We start from the raw sequence: 17547 nt of genomic DNA on the forward strand, positions 1-17547 counted from the left end.
AAAACTTTTGCCTGCTTAGGAGTGATGAAAAAAGGGATATTGTCACTTGTGTTTCCTTCCTTGGTTGCGTACGGGGCTTCTTTTTTTTTTGTTGCGAACAGTTCACCCGAAACTATGCCCGTGTTCCCGCCCGGTTTGCTAGCTCTAGCTTTGTGTATGTGTATAAAATATAACTTACCAACACACTTCCCCACAAACACTCCGTCCGTCCGTCCGTCCGTCCGTCCGTCCGTCCGTCCGTCCGTCCGTCCGTCCGTCCGTCCGTCCGTCCGTCCGTCCGTCCGTTCGTCGAACAATGTATCTGTACTATTGTGTACCATTATTTTCCCTAAAAACACTACTCCCATTGCTACTAAACCACATCGTCGACTAGAAAGAGAGCCGCTAGCTTGAAACGTTGTCCTTACAATATAATGCTTGTTTGTTTTGTCTGTCTGGATTAGTTATTTGCGCGCGCAAGGAGCTTATTAGTATACATATTCCTATATGTATACGCTGTGGGCCACGAGCTGATGATTACGGATAAGGTAGATAGAGCATAGTGATGACGATGATGATGATGATAGCTTAAGGTGTGTGTGTGTGTGTGTGATCGGCACTAGCAGCAGCTTTGGGCTGGTTTCGCACCTCACAACACTGTCCCACACGCTAGCACACATAGTAGAAGTAGGATCGATTTGAGTTGAGTTGGGGGTTTGTTTAATACTATTAAGAATTGCTTTCACGCTTCGCTTCGCATTCAGTTGACCTCCACGACTACTTCCCCTAGGGCTCGAGAGGATGCGTTCGTCCTCCGCCGCGAAGGGCACGTCATTGCGATATTCACAGTTCACTTAGATTGCTGGGTGGTATTCTTCGGGTGGCCGCTTCTGGACGTACGGTCAACTATATCGGACCATAGTCGCTGAGCGCCTGGCCTGGCTGCGGCCCGGGAAGCGTCACCACGACAGAGACGGCGCGCGGATCCACGACCGATCCGGATCCCGCTGTTAAGGTAGATGCGCCGCCTATATCTCCAGGTCATACGTGACTAAGCGGTGCCTGCTTGAGAACGTGGTGGTGCAGATGGTGGTGGCTGGTCGACGCGACACTGCCAACGGTTTGCGTGTACGGCGTGGCCAGCAGCGAAGCGGCCGCCGATCCGGGCACACCGATACCGGACGTAGCGTACGGCTGGGGCAGTGGAGGCCGTGGCTTGATCAGCACCTGTCCCGCACCGGTTGGGTCGGGCGAACCGAACAACCTTCTCCAGAGCCGCCGCCACGAGTCGACCGTTTTACCCGACCAAATCCATACGCCCGAGGTGATGCCGACGGCCAGCGCCATGAAGTACTTCAGCATGAGCACCGAATAGAGCGGTTTCTGTCGGAGGCCGGGTGCCGCCTTGCACGGACACGTTAGCCCGGTCATCCAGTCCTCGAAGTAGGACGCCTCGTACAGATGGCACCCGATCACGATCGTGGCCGGAACGGTGTACAGCACGCTGAAGATGCCTATCCGAATCATGAGCTTCTCGAGCTTGTCGGCCTTCGATCCGGCACCGATACCGCCCTGCTGCTTGATCACGGAACGGATGCGGAACAGGGAGACAAAGCCGGCCATCAGGAAGGTAGTTCCGACCACCAGATACATGAACAACGGTGCCAGCACAAAGTTCTTCAGATTCTCGACGGACGTGTTACCGACGTAGCAAATCCCTGCCACTGGATCACCGTCGACGGCGGGCCGCAACAGCACGGACACGGTCTGCACGGTCGGAATGAGCCACGCGGCAAGATGGAAGTACTGCGAATGTTTCGAGATCGCTTCGTTACCCCACTTCAAACCGGCTGCCAGGAACCAGGTGAAGGACAGGATCACCCACCAGATCGAGGACGCCATGCCGAAGAAGTAAATCATGATGAAGATCATCGTGCACGAACTCTGGCCCGTCGACGGATATTTGATCGATTTCCCGTCGCACGCAATCTCGTCGTGGCCGAGAAAGATGCGCGTCAGGTAGCCGCACGAGACGATGAAGTAGCACGCGGACAGGAAAACGATCGGCCGCTCAGGGTACTTGAACCTTTCGGTGTCGATGAGGAAGGTGGTCAGTGTCATTAGGGTGCTTATGCCGCAGAGGCCGGACCACAGCGCTATCCAGATTCCGGCGAAGTCCTTTTCCTCCTGGGTGAAGAACGCCCCCCGGCACGGGATCGCGCAGTTTTGCACGTCGCCGACCCTTTCGACACTTTGGTTGCTGCTTAGGCTGCCGTGATGGTGCAGTAGCGTTGTGGTGGTGCTTTCCCTCCCCAGGGTGACCAGTGGCTCCCGGCACCGGCACATGCACTCTTTTGTTCTTTCCCCTGGGGGATTTTGGCAGTTTTTTGAATTCTTGCCCTTGCATTTGTTGTTCTGCTGGTTGCCAGCGCCGGCGCCGCCGCCGCTGCTGCCTCCGTGCGATTTGCGGGTCGGTTTACCCGAGTGGCCCGAGCCACCGCTACCGCCAGCCGACGAACCGCCACCACCGGCTCCGCGATCTCCGTGATCTTCCTCGCTCGGCATTTCCATGCACAAATTATCACTGTCGCCCGAAACGGGCAGATTTTCGCACGCCATACGTTCCGGCCAGTTGAAGCTGTACGACTGCATGATCGGTGCACAGCCGGCACGCGCACGTTCGCACACGCTCCGGCACACCGGCAACGGTTTGTGGTAGTCCTCGATGCAGATCGGGGTGTACATGGAGCAGAGGAAGAACTTGAGATCTGGTGAGCATTTGATTTCCACCAGCGGCCAAAACTGATGCACCTCCAGGCCCGCCTCTTCCTGCGTTTCGTGGTTCATCTCGTTCGGGAACGAGGTCAAATTGTACCCGATGCCACGGCACATCGGGATGGTGATTTCTTCGCACCGTGAGTTTGGATCTTTCGGTACGGCTGGCACGTGCGGCATCGGGCTGACGCCGGAATGATAGCTGCCAGCCACTTGTCCGCCGCTGATAAGTATTAACAGCATCGATAGTACGCTTAAACCACCGCCGCCTATGTGTGGCAATGCTCTATGCTTACTGCGTGTCGTCATCGTGTCGTCGTCTGTAGTGGTTGTAACACGACGGGTTTACGTGGTATTTGTCCGAATGGGATTTGTCGTCTTCGATGGAAGGCGCTCTATCGCACCCTTTTACGATAATGTGTAGCTTTAGACTGTCCTCTCAGTGCACTTTTGCTAGTGCTTGTACACTCAATTGCTCGATAAGCTGATTAAATCCCTTTGGCAGGTAGCTACAAGATCGTCGTAAGTGTGATGTGTACCGGTTAGATTGTCCACATCGTGCCGAGCGTCCCCAAGCGGTGCGTACTCTGCCCATACAACGGATAATTGCATTCGGACGATGGGTGGTACTGGTTTTACGGCATTGCCCAAAACGCTGAACTCTGTGGAAGACAAGAAACACGAACACGTTAGTGAGGAAACTCAAAGTCACAATATGTAAAATAGTATAAATCGAGGCAAAAGATTCTATATATTTAAGGATTTTAAAACATTCAAACTATGCTCGACAAGTGCTCCAAAAGGCTGTCGAGAATGCACACTTTGCTTCGGTTCCGTTCTATTTCCACACCAACAATCACGATGCACAAAATGCACCCTTTGGCAAATAAATGACGGAAACAGATGTGCAGAATGAAGTTGAGTTCTATTAGAACCACCAACCCCTTACGACCGAGAGTAGTAAAGCAGAAGGCACACGTCTAACAAAAGGAACTCAAATCCCTCCGGATCCGATCAGGCAAAGGACTGTTTCGATTAAACGGTACCGGTGGTTCAATGATGTGGTGGGCTGCTTTGCCTATCTTCCTTAGCAGATGGAAGCGCCAAGACGAGCAGCCAGCCGCTTGACTTGGGAGTCAATTAATGTCTTAACGATTGGGGAGACGGCCTGCCTGTGGCTAGCTGTCCTTGTCATTAAGGGTGTGTACGTGTGTCCTTTTGGCTGGAGAGAAGCAGTTACTTGGCAGGCGTTTCATACGGCTTCTTCTTGTTGGGGAGCTGGCTGAACAGAACGACAGCGGTGGTGGCGACCATAATCGGGTACGAGAAACAGACGACCGCTTAGGGTGAAGTGTTGGGAAGGTGTTAAAATTATTACACAAGCTGGTTTCGTCTTTCGGGTACGTCCAGAAGGTGTTGGGGACACCTTTGTGCAGATGTGTCCTACCCCCTCCGGCTCCAAAGAGGCCTCCTACCCCGTGAAGAATCACCACCGAGAAAGGGAGTTTTTGAGTCTTGAAGAAAACGCCGGGCGTTAAGTTACCGATGGTGTATCAGATTTCTTGGCCTCTTGCCCACCCAAAGTGTGTGTGTGTGTGTGTGGTTTGGCAAACGGTTTTCTTTTTCTTTTTCGCTCAGTTTTCTTGCCCTTCTGTTTGATAAAAGGTATACGATAGGTGTTGTAGCATAACCTATAGCTGCCCGGTGTTGGTAAAAGGAGAGGTTTGACACTTTCGGTATGCTTATCCCATGTTTTTGCGCCATTCTGGCTGTTTCTTTTGCAAAAGCAAAGCCTGCCCCCCACCCCCCACCCCTCCACCTAGCGCCATCAATGGTAATCTAATCGTGTGGAAGCAGCTTATGGAGCAACATATGTGCAGAACGAACAAATGTCAAGCGTGCTGGGTTTCACCGTGATAGTGATCGCTCTCCAATTAAGAAACAATATTTGGTTATGTTCTTGATTTGATATCAGTAACACGCCCGTTCTGCGGCTGCCGAACATGCTCTCTTCTTCATGTTGGTAACAAACAAATACAAATTAAAGTGATAGTTTCGCAAAATACATAACGAAAATCTTCACTCAAATTTAATTTCCTCCATATGCTTGAAAGGTTTCTGCATCAGTCGATTTACGGGCAGCCCACCATCATGTGGCGACCGTAGAGATGGAGCTTGATGTACGGGCGGCGGAGGGCAACAGGAAGTGATCAATAACGACCTATTCGCCACATCTCTCGACCGGGCGTGTCTATCATTAGTCCTCGTGTCCTCAGGTGTATTTGCCCTCCCCGTAGCATATGTCATCCGGTCGGCCGCCATATGAGAGCGCGCAGGAAGAAAAACCAAACCGCACCGAACCGGACGAAAGATGAAGTTTGGATGGATGGATGGGGTGTGTGTGTGTGCATGTTGTCTACGGTAAACTCGCTTAATGTTTCATCGAGTCGGTGTGTCTGCACCGGTAGCGACCGACAGACCTCTGCCTCGGAAAGCCGGAGAGCATTAAATTTTATTATCTGTAACTATTTTTATCGAACTCGTGCACCGGAGTAGTATTTCGACGTTGTTTGTCTTTGCGAGCGTTCTTCGTGCACTTGCTGCTTTCTACGCACTCGAATGCATTACACTCGTCCACACGACGGCACACGTTACGGGAGCGAAGGAACGAGAACAACAAACCCGTAGTGAGGAGAGGAGAGGTTGTCAAAATCATACCAGATACCGAGAGACTACTGCTGCTGCATCTGAGGAAGATGCTGGTTTCGAATGGTGTTGCCGATCGGTTGCAGTCAGGCGGATGCGATATGCGTACCAGCGGGATGAGAGTTTGAATGTTTGAATCTATGTTTAAGCTCGGCCCCAGCAGTACGCGACCAGGTACGGCGGACCCGCAGCAGCAGCTAGTGCATCCAGTGCGATGAAGTAAACATGTACGCAAACAAACAACTGCATCTGGAAGTGTGTAGCATTGTGGGGAGCAACGAGAGCTCCACCATCGCGCCCGGACTGAAATGGAGCTGTACACAATGTTGTGCTGGATTGCACGTGTTGTTGGTCGCTGGATTTGAACTTACGTTTCGATATTGGCTTTACAATTCTACATTAAAGTGCTCAAAGTTGCAACATATATAGCCATCAGTCCAACCGACCCAACACATTAATCGGAAACGAAATCCTGCTGGCCGATTTTGCATCACAACGGACCGCATAAACCTGGTCGGCATTATTCTACAAACATTGAATTACCATTAATTTCGTTATGGTTTTCCACCGGGGACACACAGCCACGGATTTCTGATCAGTGACCTCTCTCAATTATTTTGTTTGCTTCCAGTTTTCCTCGAAGAACGAAAATATCCCGCGTTAATTGCATTTTAATTACCAAATAAACCTCTCCCCACGGGTCAGGCCAGTCGGCAGTTCAGCCCGGAAAGTAACACAAAACGCGCGCGCATTAAAAATCGCCGGAACAGCCGGAAAACGAGCATCGGGATTGTAGGGACATCCGTTAGCGTTTACATTATGCTGAAACTAACTGCCATGAATAGAATTGAATTAGTTTATGTACGTACGAGCGCGCATTAGGTTCGTGGCGGTGTGAGCGCGCCCTACTGCCTGGCAGCGAAAGTGAAAGGGTCACACGATGAACTAGCCGAACCGAAACTAACTAACTCGACTAGTCAGCCAGCCAGAGTGTGTGTATCGATTGACATGGGGCTGGATTGTTTACAAGAACACTGGGTTTTAGAAGTTTGGGTCTGGTGTTTACGGAATAAAAGCCTACCGAAATGCTCTCTCCGGGAATAAGGAATTGGAGCGAAACATTCTAACAAATTTTAACTAAACTTAAACTTCTTTGAAGTCACGAGCGAGCGTTATCTGCATTAACCTTGTTTCGTTCACTTTAACTTAGCGTCCTAGATGTACTTAGACACAAAAAGTATCTCCGCCGTTTTGATGGAGTGAGCCGCGAGAAGTTGATCGCCGAATCTTTACGCAGTACAGCGCGCAACACCCTTTCCTTGGCGCAGGCAGTGTGCGCTGGTCAACGCAATGTGCTTGTTGTTATTCAAATTTATCGTTTCCCAACGCCCGGGAACCAGATCTTGTCCCACACTTGACAACCTGTTTATAAAGAAAAATGTTGAATAGCTCTCCTCACGACGTGCCTAGAGAGTCCTCTATACCCTTTGGGGGCCGTCCGTCGGGCGTTCGTGCGTTCGTGCATGCGTGTGTCGCCCTGTTTCATTCGATAGTGATCGCGAACCAACCACCGCCACGACCTGAGTTGCCGTTGTTGATCGTGTTTTTTTTTTTGTTGCTCTTGCTTCGTCTTCCATGGCCCCATAGCGCGTAACCAGATTTCCCTGTGCATTCCACCACTTTCTGAATCTCCTCCCAAAGGTACACAACACATGTACGCACTCCGGTAATTTATGGGACAGATTTGTATAAAGAAAAGGAGGGGGCCAAAGAATGGGTGAGAAAGTCAGCAAAAAACGCAGCTCACACACACGCACACTGGAGCGACGCGTAGTCCGCCGTCCTCCGCGTACTTTCCTCATCAGCACCGTACATAAATCTCCCACAGCATCAGCGTGTGTCGATTATTTGCATTTTAATTTATAAGTTTATGAATTTATGTCTGGTTTGTGGGGTAACCCACATAGCCACACAGAACAATTCAACCAACCATCTCGTTGCCTTTAATGCACTGCTTGGGCTGCAAATGCTGCTGCGTCCGACATGGCGTCACTGACACTGCTCGCGATCATCATCATCGTCCTCGGGTACACTATCCCGGTAATCGGCCATTAAATCGGCTCCGGGACCGTGCGGGCGAACACGTTGGCGACGAGAATATGTCATGTGTTTATATTTATTTTCCAATCAATTACTTAAGCGATTCCGTAGGCTGGCTGTGCTGCACCATCGATTGAATGCGTCGCGCGGGTTCTGCGCTCCGGCGTGGGCAATTTGGTATTTTTGCATCTCGCCCATAACCTCGTCCGCTCGCTAGGGGTTGCGCGCACACGACGATGATGTTCGATTAATTTAAACTGTGTAGACCAATTACACGGGCTGGGATGAGTGTGTGTGTGTGTGTGTGTAAATAAATGTGAAGCAAAAAAAGAGAGCCTCGTAGAAAAAGGTTGCCATCTGAATCGGGCTTCATTCAGGGAGGACCTCCTCAAGATCATCACACTTTCTCGTCGAGCAATCGTCGCCGCCACCACCGTTTCGAAGCGTGACGGGGTGTCCAATAAATGTTTTGACAGCAATCTGAGCAATTGTTTTTTGCGGTGACCTTCTCCGTTCGATTCTCGATACGACACACACGCACACACAGCAAAACTACAATCAACGCAATATTGTCTATCGACATCTGCTCAAGGGCTATTATTGCTGACGAGCAAATGGACTTTAGCAATTTTAATCAAGTCGAATCAATTGACTCTCAATCGAGCAATCGATTGGCAACACTCCTCCTAGGCACGATCAGACCAAACGTTTGCAGCTGTATTCTGGGACACGCGATTACGGGTGCATACGGATGGAAAAACGGGCGCAAAAAAGTCATCTCAATAAGGCGCTAAATAGCATTTCACACGACCCGCCAACTGACTGCCACCGACATCCCAAACGAACGAGCTGGCTGGCTGCTCGTTGTTGAATATGCGAAGTTGATAAACCATATTGCATGAGATCCCATCCTTTCGCGGATCCTGCTATGCTATCAGGACACACGGTTGGGAGGCAAAATATGCGCATAGCCATTTCCTTCTGGGTTATCGTTCAATCTCCTCCAGCTGTGTGTCGGGGGGCTACGCTACAGCATCCGTTCCGCTGTAGGCATCGTACGGGAAGTGCCAAATCGACACAGGCAATCGCGTCGCGCGCATAAGGAAACGCGATTACCAAACAATCGTTCTCGATGTGTCAGTTGTTTAGCATATTCGTGTCTGAGAGGAGCGTGTTCTGCTCCTCGTGTCTTCGCTGCCACCGCCTCTAGAGCGTCGATTAAATCGATTGTAATGTAATAGCGGTACACCTTTACCGTTTCCCGCCCAGGAACGACACCCACATTCGCGGGGGTTTTCAGAGATCTAAAGAACCTAAGCTCCACTGGCTTTAGAAAACTGACGGGGCGAATGTGTCGCGCGGATCAATATTGACGGGACTCACACGGAATTGGGGTGAAGCTTCTAAAATGATACCAAACAGCGAGAGACACCATGTTAAGTCTATTTGAAGAAAAAAAAAAGAAGGTAAACGTGCGTGTTTGGAGCAACATGTTACCTACCGCCAAGCGACATTTGTATTTTCACGCCTCCGCTGGGGCCAATCCAAACAGTACGCGAGGTGCAAATTTTTACAGTTCACTGTTGATAGGCGTGCGGTAGGTCTCGATTAGGTAGGTTGATTTTGTTGGAATCAGATAATTTAATTAATCAAAGTTTTTTAGGCTGCATTGTAGTTAATATGTATAAAAGTTGTGTTGTAATCTGTTCCAGCCACCATAATGTCTACAAATGCATTCCGTTTGTATTGCACAGTGTGTCAGGCTACCGACAAACCGCACTCTGAATACATAAGGATTTTCCAACTTGTTCCCCAGCCCCGGTATCGGCACAAGCCCTGGTGTGCCACGACGCGCACTATGCCGACTGTATAAATATGTATTCTCTCAGCACTGTGCAACCCGTCCCCGCCGCTAGTCGTTCTGTTTATTTTAGTTCTTCAACATTTTCAATATTTTCTTCCACGCTATAGATTCGCTTTTCTACCAAGGTCCCAAACACCAAACCGCTGATGCAATGGACCAAAGTTTGGTATTTTCTCTTGGTTTACTTTGTGTGTGTGTGTGTGTGTGTGTGTGTGTGTGTGTGTGTGTGTGTGTGTGTGTGTGTGTGTGTGTGTGTGTGTGTGTGTGTGTGAGTGTGTGTGTGTGTGTGTGTGTGTGTGTGTGTGTGTGTGTGTGTGTGTATGTATGTGTAAATTGTAGTCTAATTTTTTCTCGCTTAATGCATCTCGCCACCGCCAAACCCCACAGTCTAGTCGAACAAACAAACTTTTCGACGCAAACCACCGTCGTTGGAGAGAGAGAGAGAGAGAGAGAGAGAGAGAGAGAGAGAGAGAGAGAGAGAAGAAAAAAGGGAAACCAACAAGAACGTACCCCCCAGTCCGTGGCCGCCAGATGATGTGTGCGATGATTGACATAGCGTGGAAATATTGAACGTAGCGTTTTTCATGCCTTTATTTGCAAGCAAGTAGCAGCAGCAGCTCAGGAAGAAGAAAGGCGAAAAACAATTTCGCCACTTTTCTTAACCACGCCACCAGCACCACCCAGAGAAAGAGAGCCCCATGAGTCGTCGGACCAGCGTCCAGGAGGCGAAGGCAGACGGCGGATGACAAGAAATTAGTACCAGACGTAGCGAAATTATTCGCACCCGTAAGGGTGTGGGGTCTAGGAATGACACGCAGTCGATGGTAGCAAAGGAGAAAAATGCTCCAACTTAACGACAGATGGTAATTAATAATAATTTCTGGCTTTTCAACGCCAATTTTGTGGTAGCTACTGGATAAAATTGGCAGTTGTTTGAAAACAGTTCACAGATGCCATATCCTGTGTGAAAACGGTGATGCTGCGAAGAGCGATTGGGCGGTCGGTATGGATTTCCAAAGGAATCACTTTACGGTACATACGGAAAAGAGGCTGCTTTACCTTGACTCTATCAATCTTTTTCCCTCCCATTGCTGCGTTCTGCTAAATGGCGAGATGAAGCGCGGGCTCTCTGTTTGACTTTCCTAATGCAAAGAAAAGGAACGGAGGAGAGCACACAACACAGAAGTAGTGCAAATCCCGTGCATAAATCACTCATCGATTGTGAAACACATATCGGCCCACTGTTTGCCGAGGGATACACGCCTATATGGGCAAACATTGACACACGGTGTCCCACTGTACACTGTGCCTGTGTCCCGACTTGTTTGCTGACACTGATATAGCTTTCTTAAGTGCGCGCTTCACTCACTGTTTGCTGGCGAGGGAAGCTGCCAGGCGAAAATCGAGTGATAGTGGCCACCACCAGCCGGGTAAGATTGGCGCAGGTCTAGCTACTAGCTCGCGTGATAAGCGAAACCCACTTACGATCAAGATGCGCGCATCAGCCTAATGCCAAACCCCCTTTGCACCGTGATAGTGATCATCGTTCGTCGACGTCTCTTTAGGACATGCGCTGGGATGGACTGGATGCGCGGCGTATCAGCGTTAACGATGACACAGTGACAAACAACAATTTGCATTCGTCTGCGATGCACTCACATCATCTCATCCATTTCTAGCCCCCTGTCAATATGCGTTGCGGAAATGCGCTTATCCAACGGGAAAGAATTGAAAGAAAACCTTTCTCGAGTGTGTGTGTGAGTGTGTGTGCTGGAAAATAAATAAAAGTGAAAATTGTTTGTAGAGCTGCTAGATAAACACTATTAAAATCTTAATTTTCACTGCAACAATCAATAACAAACATCGGTCCGGGGCTATCAAGTGCAACACTACACTCCCGTAGCGTCGTATACTCGAGCACTCAGCAGGAACTGCCCTAGCATCTTCCGCGACGACGACGACGACGACGTCTGTCACCGGAAATCGAAGACTTCAGGGAGCGGATATGACGCACTAGGGGCTTTTCTTCGCGGATAGCAAGCGCGAAGGGTCCGCCCGGTCGGTAATCTATTTCCAAATTGGATAAACATGATCGGAGTAGTGCTCCCGCTTTCGAGCAGGAAATCGAACGCTGTCAGACCACGCGCATGGTGGTTCTGTAAACATCTCATCATCGTCATCATCACGACGCTACTGCAAGGAACAGTGACATAAACGTTGAAAGAAACCTCACAACATGCTTCAACAGAACTATGATTGACACTTACGGATCACATTTCGTGTGGACAATGCTTGAACCTAGACAAAATAATTAGCTCTATAACATCCTAAATTTTTGGTACGTAGAATTATAAACCTGCCATAGGCTGATGTGTACAATAGATAGAATGCAAATGTCATCCCCGGTTTTCGAGTTTCGATTTAGAGTACCCTCATCTGGGTGTCATGTGACCGTAATTGCTTGCCAGCCTACGTATTATTCCAAAACCCATATGGTACCGTTTTCAAGCCGTATGTAACCCCCTCGTCGATCGAATAGATCGATGATGGAATGGATGGTTCTCATATGACTTTGTCATATTGACTTAGACTAATGGCTATCACAAGCGAATGTTACGCGGTTCAGGGAATGCCATCGTAAACTGCCTCTTACAGAAATTCTAGAGATTCATGCGTAATTCAGTGTCAGTGTCTAATTATAGACGCAGAGTGTAGATGTAATTAAAGAAAAAAAGTTTGTTATGTTTTCCACACCACACAATCGTAAAAAAGTTACAATTTGACAGGAAGGTTTTTTTGTTTTTCGCGCGACTGGTAGCACTTGGCCCGTCTCATTGCTATCGTTAATCGTGCAAGTTGGAAACATCGTTAGTGTCAGAGAGGATGTGTCCATGGCCATCATAAATTAGTTCTCCCCTTCTGGAATGAAAACCGTGGAGACTGAAAGTTATTCAGAGAGAGAGCAAGAAAAGGAATCTCCTCTAACGTTATTGGTTTTTGATGGATCCTCTAGTTTGTCCCTAGCTGCTGATGGTGCTGGATCATGAAACGCTCCATTTATGAGTTAAATCGGGGGAGCAGGGCTTTTTCCCCTGGAGGTTTAATTGCTAATGCGACGCTGAATAGCTATAAATTATTCATATGAAACTATTCTTATAGTTTGTATTAAATATTCAATGTCATATATTATGGTTGAAAACTACTACTTGAAACTTTAAAGACCAAACGAAGGACCCAAAAACTATCTCATCAGTGATTTAATTGAAATTATTTGTGCTTCTCATATCTCGGCAAACCAGTTGCTCATTTTAAAATGTTGTCCTGTACGCTCGGGAACGAGTGTACGCTCGAAAACACACTTTTTCTCGCGTCGTATGTTCGAACGTTGAATGTCTGGCCAGGGATGGATTCCAAGGACTGAAAACTCGCGGAGGTTAATTTATTCTAACAAGACTTGATTTCGTCCACCCTGTTCCTCCCTGCACCCCTGATAGCATCTCGATTCGATTACGAGCGAAACGTCACTCTTGCCGCTTTTCGTGCGCCACAAGAAGAACCACTGCGTTCTAGGAAAATTCCCGCCGGTGTTGGGCGCGTACAAAAGAAAACAAACCTTCCGGCAGTTTTGTTCAAACCGGAGCAAGTAAAATAAATAAATTTTAATTATTTATGACAATTTATTTGTACATGCACATCGACTCCCGTGTCGTGTGCGTTGCGTTTGCCGTTTTGCCAATCGGTGTGCCTTTCTCTTTCGCCTCGCTTCATATTTTCTCTCGTATTTAGCAGCAGCAACAGCAGCGAACGGCTTTTTCAAGAACGTGCATTCCCGCCGAGACATTGGTTGTGGTTTTTCCTATTGCAGAGCACAGCGAAATCATGGCCACCGCTGGGCTGTGATACTCGCTCGTTGGCCTTATTCTACGCTACAGCCATCTCGAAAGAAACTCGACCATTTTCGTCATCCCGTGCGCCACACATCGGTCGGTTAAGTTGATATTTTGCATTTTTAATATTCCTCTTACTCTCGTTTCTTGCAATGCGTAGTGTGCGCGTGCGTGTGTGTATATCGCTTGTCTTTTCCTTTATTATCAAAATGCACAAAAAAGTGAATTGTGTGTTCCCGCGAGTATGAACAGAAGGACCAGAAATGGTAAGAGCTGCGCGACCAGAAACGAGATGAGCCCGGTTTCTGCATGACAGGAGCTGATGTTAATGCTGAAGTAATTGATTTTTAAATGTTGCACTAGGCTCGTTCATTACGCATTTTCCATGTGATTATGGTGTCGTGGCTTTCAAAAAAATGATAAGCAATTCCAAAATTTGAAAATGTATTAACTGAGCTACCAGAAAAGTCAATCACTATAAATCATTGTCCTAGTACTAGGCTTCAACATGTGTTCAATTTGCTTTTAGAATTATCTTTCAAATCCTAGCCTGATGGTACGACATACAGCACAAATGTTGAAGTGGTCAACGAGATAATAAAAGGGTAAGCCAACCAGCCACCTAGCTGCGGCGGAGTGGTTGCCGTGTATTGAGCGCACTGTGGTTGGCGGATTTAATTTACGATCACAGCCACGCGTCGTCATCCGGAGTGGGACGTTACGGACACGCAACTTTAACAACACAAGCGGCCACCTACATTGTCGGACGGTTAGATTAAATGTCCACCCCGGGTTTAATACGCTTTCCGGGCCAACTCATGTGCGAGCAGCAGTGCGTTTGTAGCGGAAGTCGACAACCGAGGAGAAGTCACAGCGCCACCATGGTGCGAAACATAGTTTGCGAAACGTTTCTTGGTTTAGGTGGAGATGAAAAATGCGGAAATATACCTGTGAATAAGACCATAAAAGCGGTGCAAAGGAGTGTGAGAGAGCGACGGACCCACGTGAACGGAGGAGCTAGCTAAGTGAAACGAGAGACAAGATTAATTAGTTTGGATGGCACATAAATAAATATTTCGGGAAAGCTTGCACCGGCAGATGGAATGGAAGCGTAATTGAATTTAAAAATGTAACAGAGGGAATCAGTGTGGGTTAAAAACCACGCAAGAAACATACATCATCATTGTTTGCTAATCATTTGTAACTTTAGGGAAGTTGCTTGTGAAATTATTAAAATGTCGTTGCTTCTTGTTACATTTTGCGAGGATAATCCATACATCATTCCATTAGATTCGGGATAGGTTTTTTCTTTGCTTAACGAACTTTTCCTAGCCAAATGCTGGCCATGTAGTAGCGTATTTAGTCAGTCCTCAGTCCTCACTACGGGGGAACGGCCCTGATAAGATTTGAACCCCGATCCTGCCCCGTGTGAAGACTGGCCTAGCTGTCACCACTATCACCGGATCGGCCTCGGGATTGGTTTATTACAAGGCTTTTTCCTATTATTTATTTCTAAATTCTCTACACCGTTCAGGCTTTTCCCAAGTTAAACCATGATCAGGAACAACCTTGAATGCTTTTATCATCAATATGGTATTAAGCAACATTTGACAGGTATGGGCAAATGAAGGAGTAGGTCCTATCCTGTTCATCATTCTAGAACCAGTGTAGTAAAGAAGAAAAACACTCCCGAATGTCTGGAGGCAAACAAGCTATAAGAATAATTTCATTTAAAATACACTCTGCTCCTTTCCTGCTGTGTATAGCGTGGTGGTCTCATGCGCAAGTCGGACGAACCTCCCTGGAAGGGGGTAAGGATTTTCTTTGTCTGCTCCCTTCTATTGCCTTCCATCAGTCGCTACATTTTTGTCTCCGACCCCTCGAGAAGCTCCAAAGTTGTTGTTTCCTTTTCGTTTTTTTTTGCTTTCGAGTTATAGATTTCCGGTGATGGTACCCGGAAAAGTTTTATGCTGACTTTTCTTCTTGTCACGGGCAAAACGTGTATTTTTTTCTTGTTTTGTTTGTGTGCTCACTGCAAGTTTGTTATTTTTCGTTAAACTTAGAAACAGCCCAACGATCAAAGAGACAAAGTTTTTCGATTAGTCTGCCACTTTCCTTGTCGTGTGTCTGCACGCTATCCGCGCGTACCACCAGCCCACCTTGAAGGATTTGATTCAGTGCAGAAATCGGATTAATCGGTCTTCAGACAACATCTGGGGACTGCTGGAGTATACAGGAGCCCTGAAGTGTACAAGGACGAGTTTGCAACTTGATTGTTTACAGATTAGGCTTGATTGGTGTGGTTACCCATGAAACAGTTTGGCTATACAGTTTATTGTACTTTCAACAACATGCTAAAGAAAGTCAATTTAAGGTAAGAATTATTCCTCCGAAGAATAGGCCTTATCTTCGTCCTTAAATAAGCCACTTCTTTGAAACGATGCGGAAGGATTGATAGGATCCACGATCAGAGAACCTTTCTGCATGAAGAACCATGTGCTGAAGGTGGTTCTCGTTTTCGGTGTCCTTAGTTTATACACAACATACACTCGTCTACCACATGCGACAGTGTCGTCTCCCAAAGCCGGCCACGAACATGGTACAGTTTTCTTATGTTGTGCGATCCTTGAAATACGATAGCTCACAGCTTGGGCGTCGCGCGTTAATGACCGGAGCCGCAACTCACGCTTCACGAAAGCTAACGAGTCGGCAAGGCAACTCAAGAAGAACACAAGGAAACGAACGAGCTAGCGAACGAATGAACGGGAAAAGCGACCCAACAAACGTGGTTAATTAACGTGGTAACGAAGCGTCGACCGCTCAGCCAACCACCGCCAGAACCATGTCGCCAAAAACGCCACCACAACAGATTCGTGTGACAACTTGAACACCGCAGAAACTGTAGTCGATTGGGATTCTTAACATTCGGGTCGGGTGAAGCATTACCTTCACAACGGGCAAGATTTCACTACGGAGTCCGCTAGTTTTCAGAGCGTTCTTTTTCTCCACTATTCCGACGCAAACCGTTCCTTAGACGACTTTCCAAAGCCCAACGCCCAGACGCCCATGTCAAAAGCTAAAGAAACAACATCCATGTTGCAGAATCGCAGCGGGTGTGCTTCCGGGTACGTGAAGCGAAAGACCTGAGCTAGTCGAAGTGGCCAAAGGTACAGCCAAAAAGGTAAGACGATAGAACCCCTTGGCGCTGGACACTGGTCACACACCAAAGCCGACGTCCAGCCAGCGACAACTTTCAGTCTGTCGCCACGCTGGCGTAGGAAGGCTATTATCAACACTTTCCAATCGCAGAGCCCCTTGCTAGATAATGTGGCCCGAACGATTGCAACACGTTTGCCGTGGTCCTTGCATACGCCGCCACCGCTATTGACCTACAGACTGCGAAATATGACATCTCGTAGCTTGCTTGCAGCCACTACTACCGACCCCGTTAGGTAGACGGCGATGTCAACCGATTCATTTCAGGCTGCGCTCTCGGTCGGGGCGACATTTGCCAGCGTTACAACAGCTCCAATCGTTCCAAGCCAAAGCATGGATGACTGGATGATGTACTGTTTATTTTTAAAATTTGAACATCCTTGGTTAGTTAGCGTTCGGGGAGGAGCAGCAGAATTACGAGTGGGCGATACCGTAGTGTCCTCTTATGATGTTTCTGCAGTTATTCGTTTAGTTTAGTGGCACTGTTTTTTTTTCTTTCTGTCGCAGCAGCAGCAGCAGCAGCGGACAGAACGGACAGACGGCAGAATGTAACGTGCTGCAAATTGACAAGGCACGAAACGTACCTTACCTGACAACGACACTCGAATCCATGGTGGTAATCACGAGCGCACGAAATACTTGTAAGCTTGCAACACAACCGCATCAGCACCAGCAAAAAAAAAAGGGGCCTGTGTTTGGGATATTCGATAAGGTGTACACGCTCGCTGTAACCACCAAAGATCCGAGTCCTTGTGCTGTCATCGATCTAGAAGATGCAACCGAATAGATAACGGGCCACGGTAAGCAGTTTTCTCAATATTGCACCGTCTGGCTGGCCCCTTGAGACACGGGCTTGTCTTCTGCGCTTTCGTGTCTAGAACCGTAATGCAGTGGATGGTTAAGAGCGTAAAACCAACAAAGCGCATCCACCGAGTTAAAAAGGACACCACCAGATGTACCCCGGGCGGGCGCAAAGATGCACTCTCTCTCCGATTCCGTTTGAAATGCGCTGCGAAAAAG

General features: G+C 48.1%; 1 protein-coding gene and 1 long non-coding RNA gene across 4 annotated transcripts in view; one reads left to right on the top strand and one right to left on the bottom strand.

Annotated features, from left to right (window-relative positions):
- Positions 1 to 271: 271 nt before the first annotated feature.
- The window catches only part of LOC118503715 (frizzled-2), a 62677-nt gene continuing 45401 nt past the window's right edge, over positions 272 to 17547 (bottom strand). For all 3 annotated transcript variants that reach the window (XM_036037280.1, XM_036037278.1, XM_036037281.1), the window contains one exon: positions 272 to 3416. In XM_036037280.1, the coding sequence (XP_035893173.1) occupies positions 1021 to 3063 (2043 nt within the window). In that variant the 5' untranslated portion in view covers positions 3064 to 3416 and the 3' untranslated portion in view covers positions 272 to 1020. The remainder of the gene's footprint in view (positions 3417 to 17547) is intronic.
- On the top strand, positions 10274 to 11654 carry LOC118503721. The gene is made up of 2 exons (XR_004905207.1): positions 10274 to 10854; positions 10962 to 11654. It is a non-coding gene; the product is annotated as an uncharacterized LOC118503721 (long non-coding RNA).

The sequence above is a fragment of the Anopheles stephensi genome, chromosome 2 (genome assembly GCF_013141755.1).
Source record: "Anopheles stephensi strain Indian chromosome 2, UCI_ANSTEP_V1.0, whole genome shotgun sequence".
Classification (NCBI taxonomy): domain Eukaryota; kingdom Metazoa; phylum Arthropoda; class Insecta; order Diptera; family Culicidae; genus Anopheles; species Anopheles stephensi.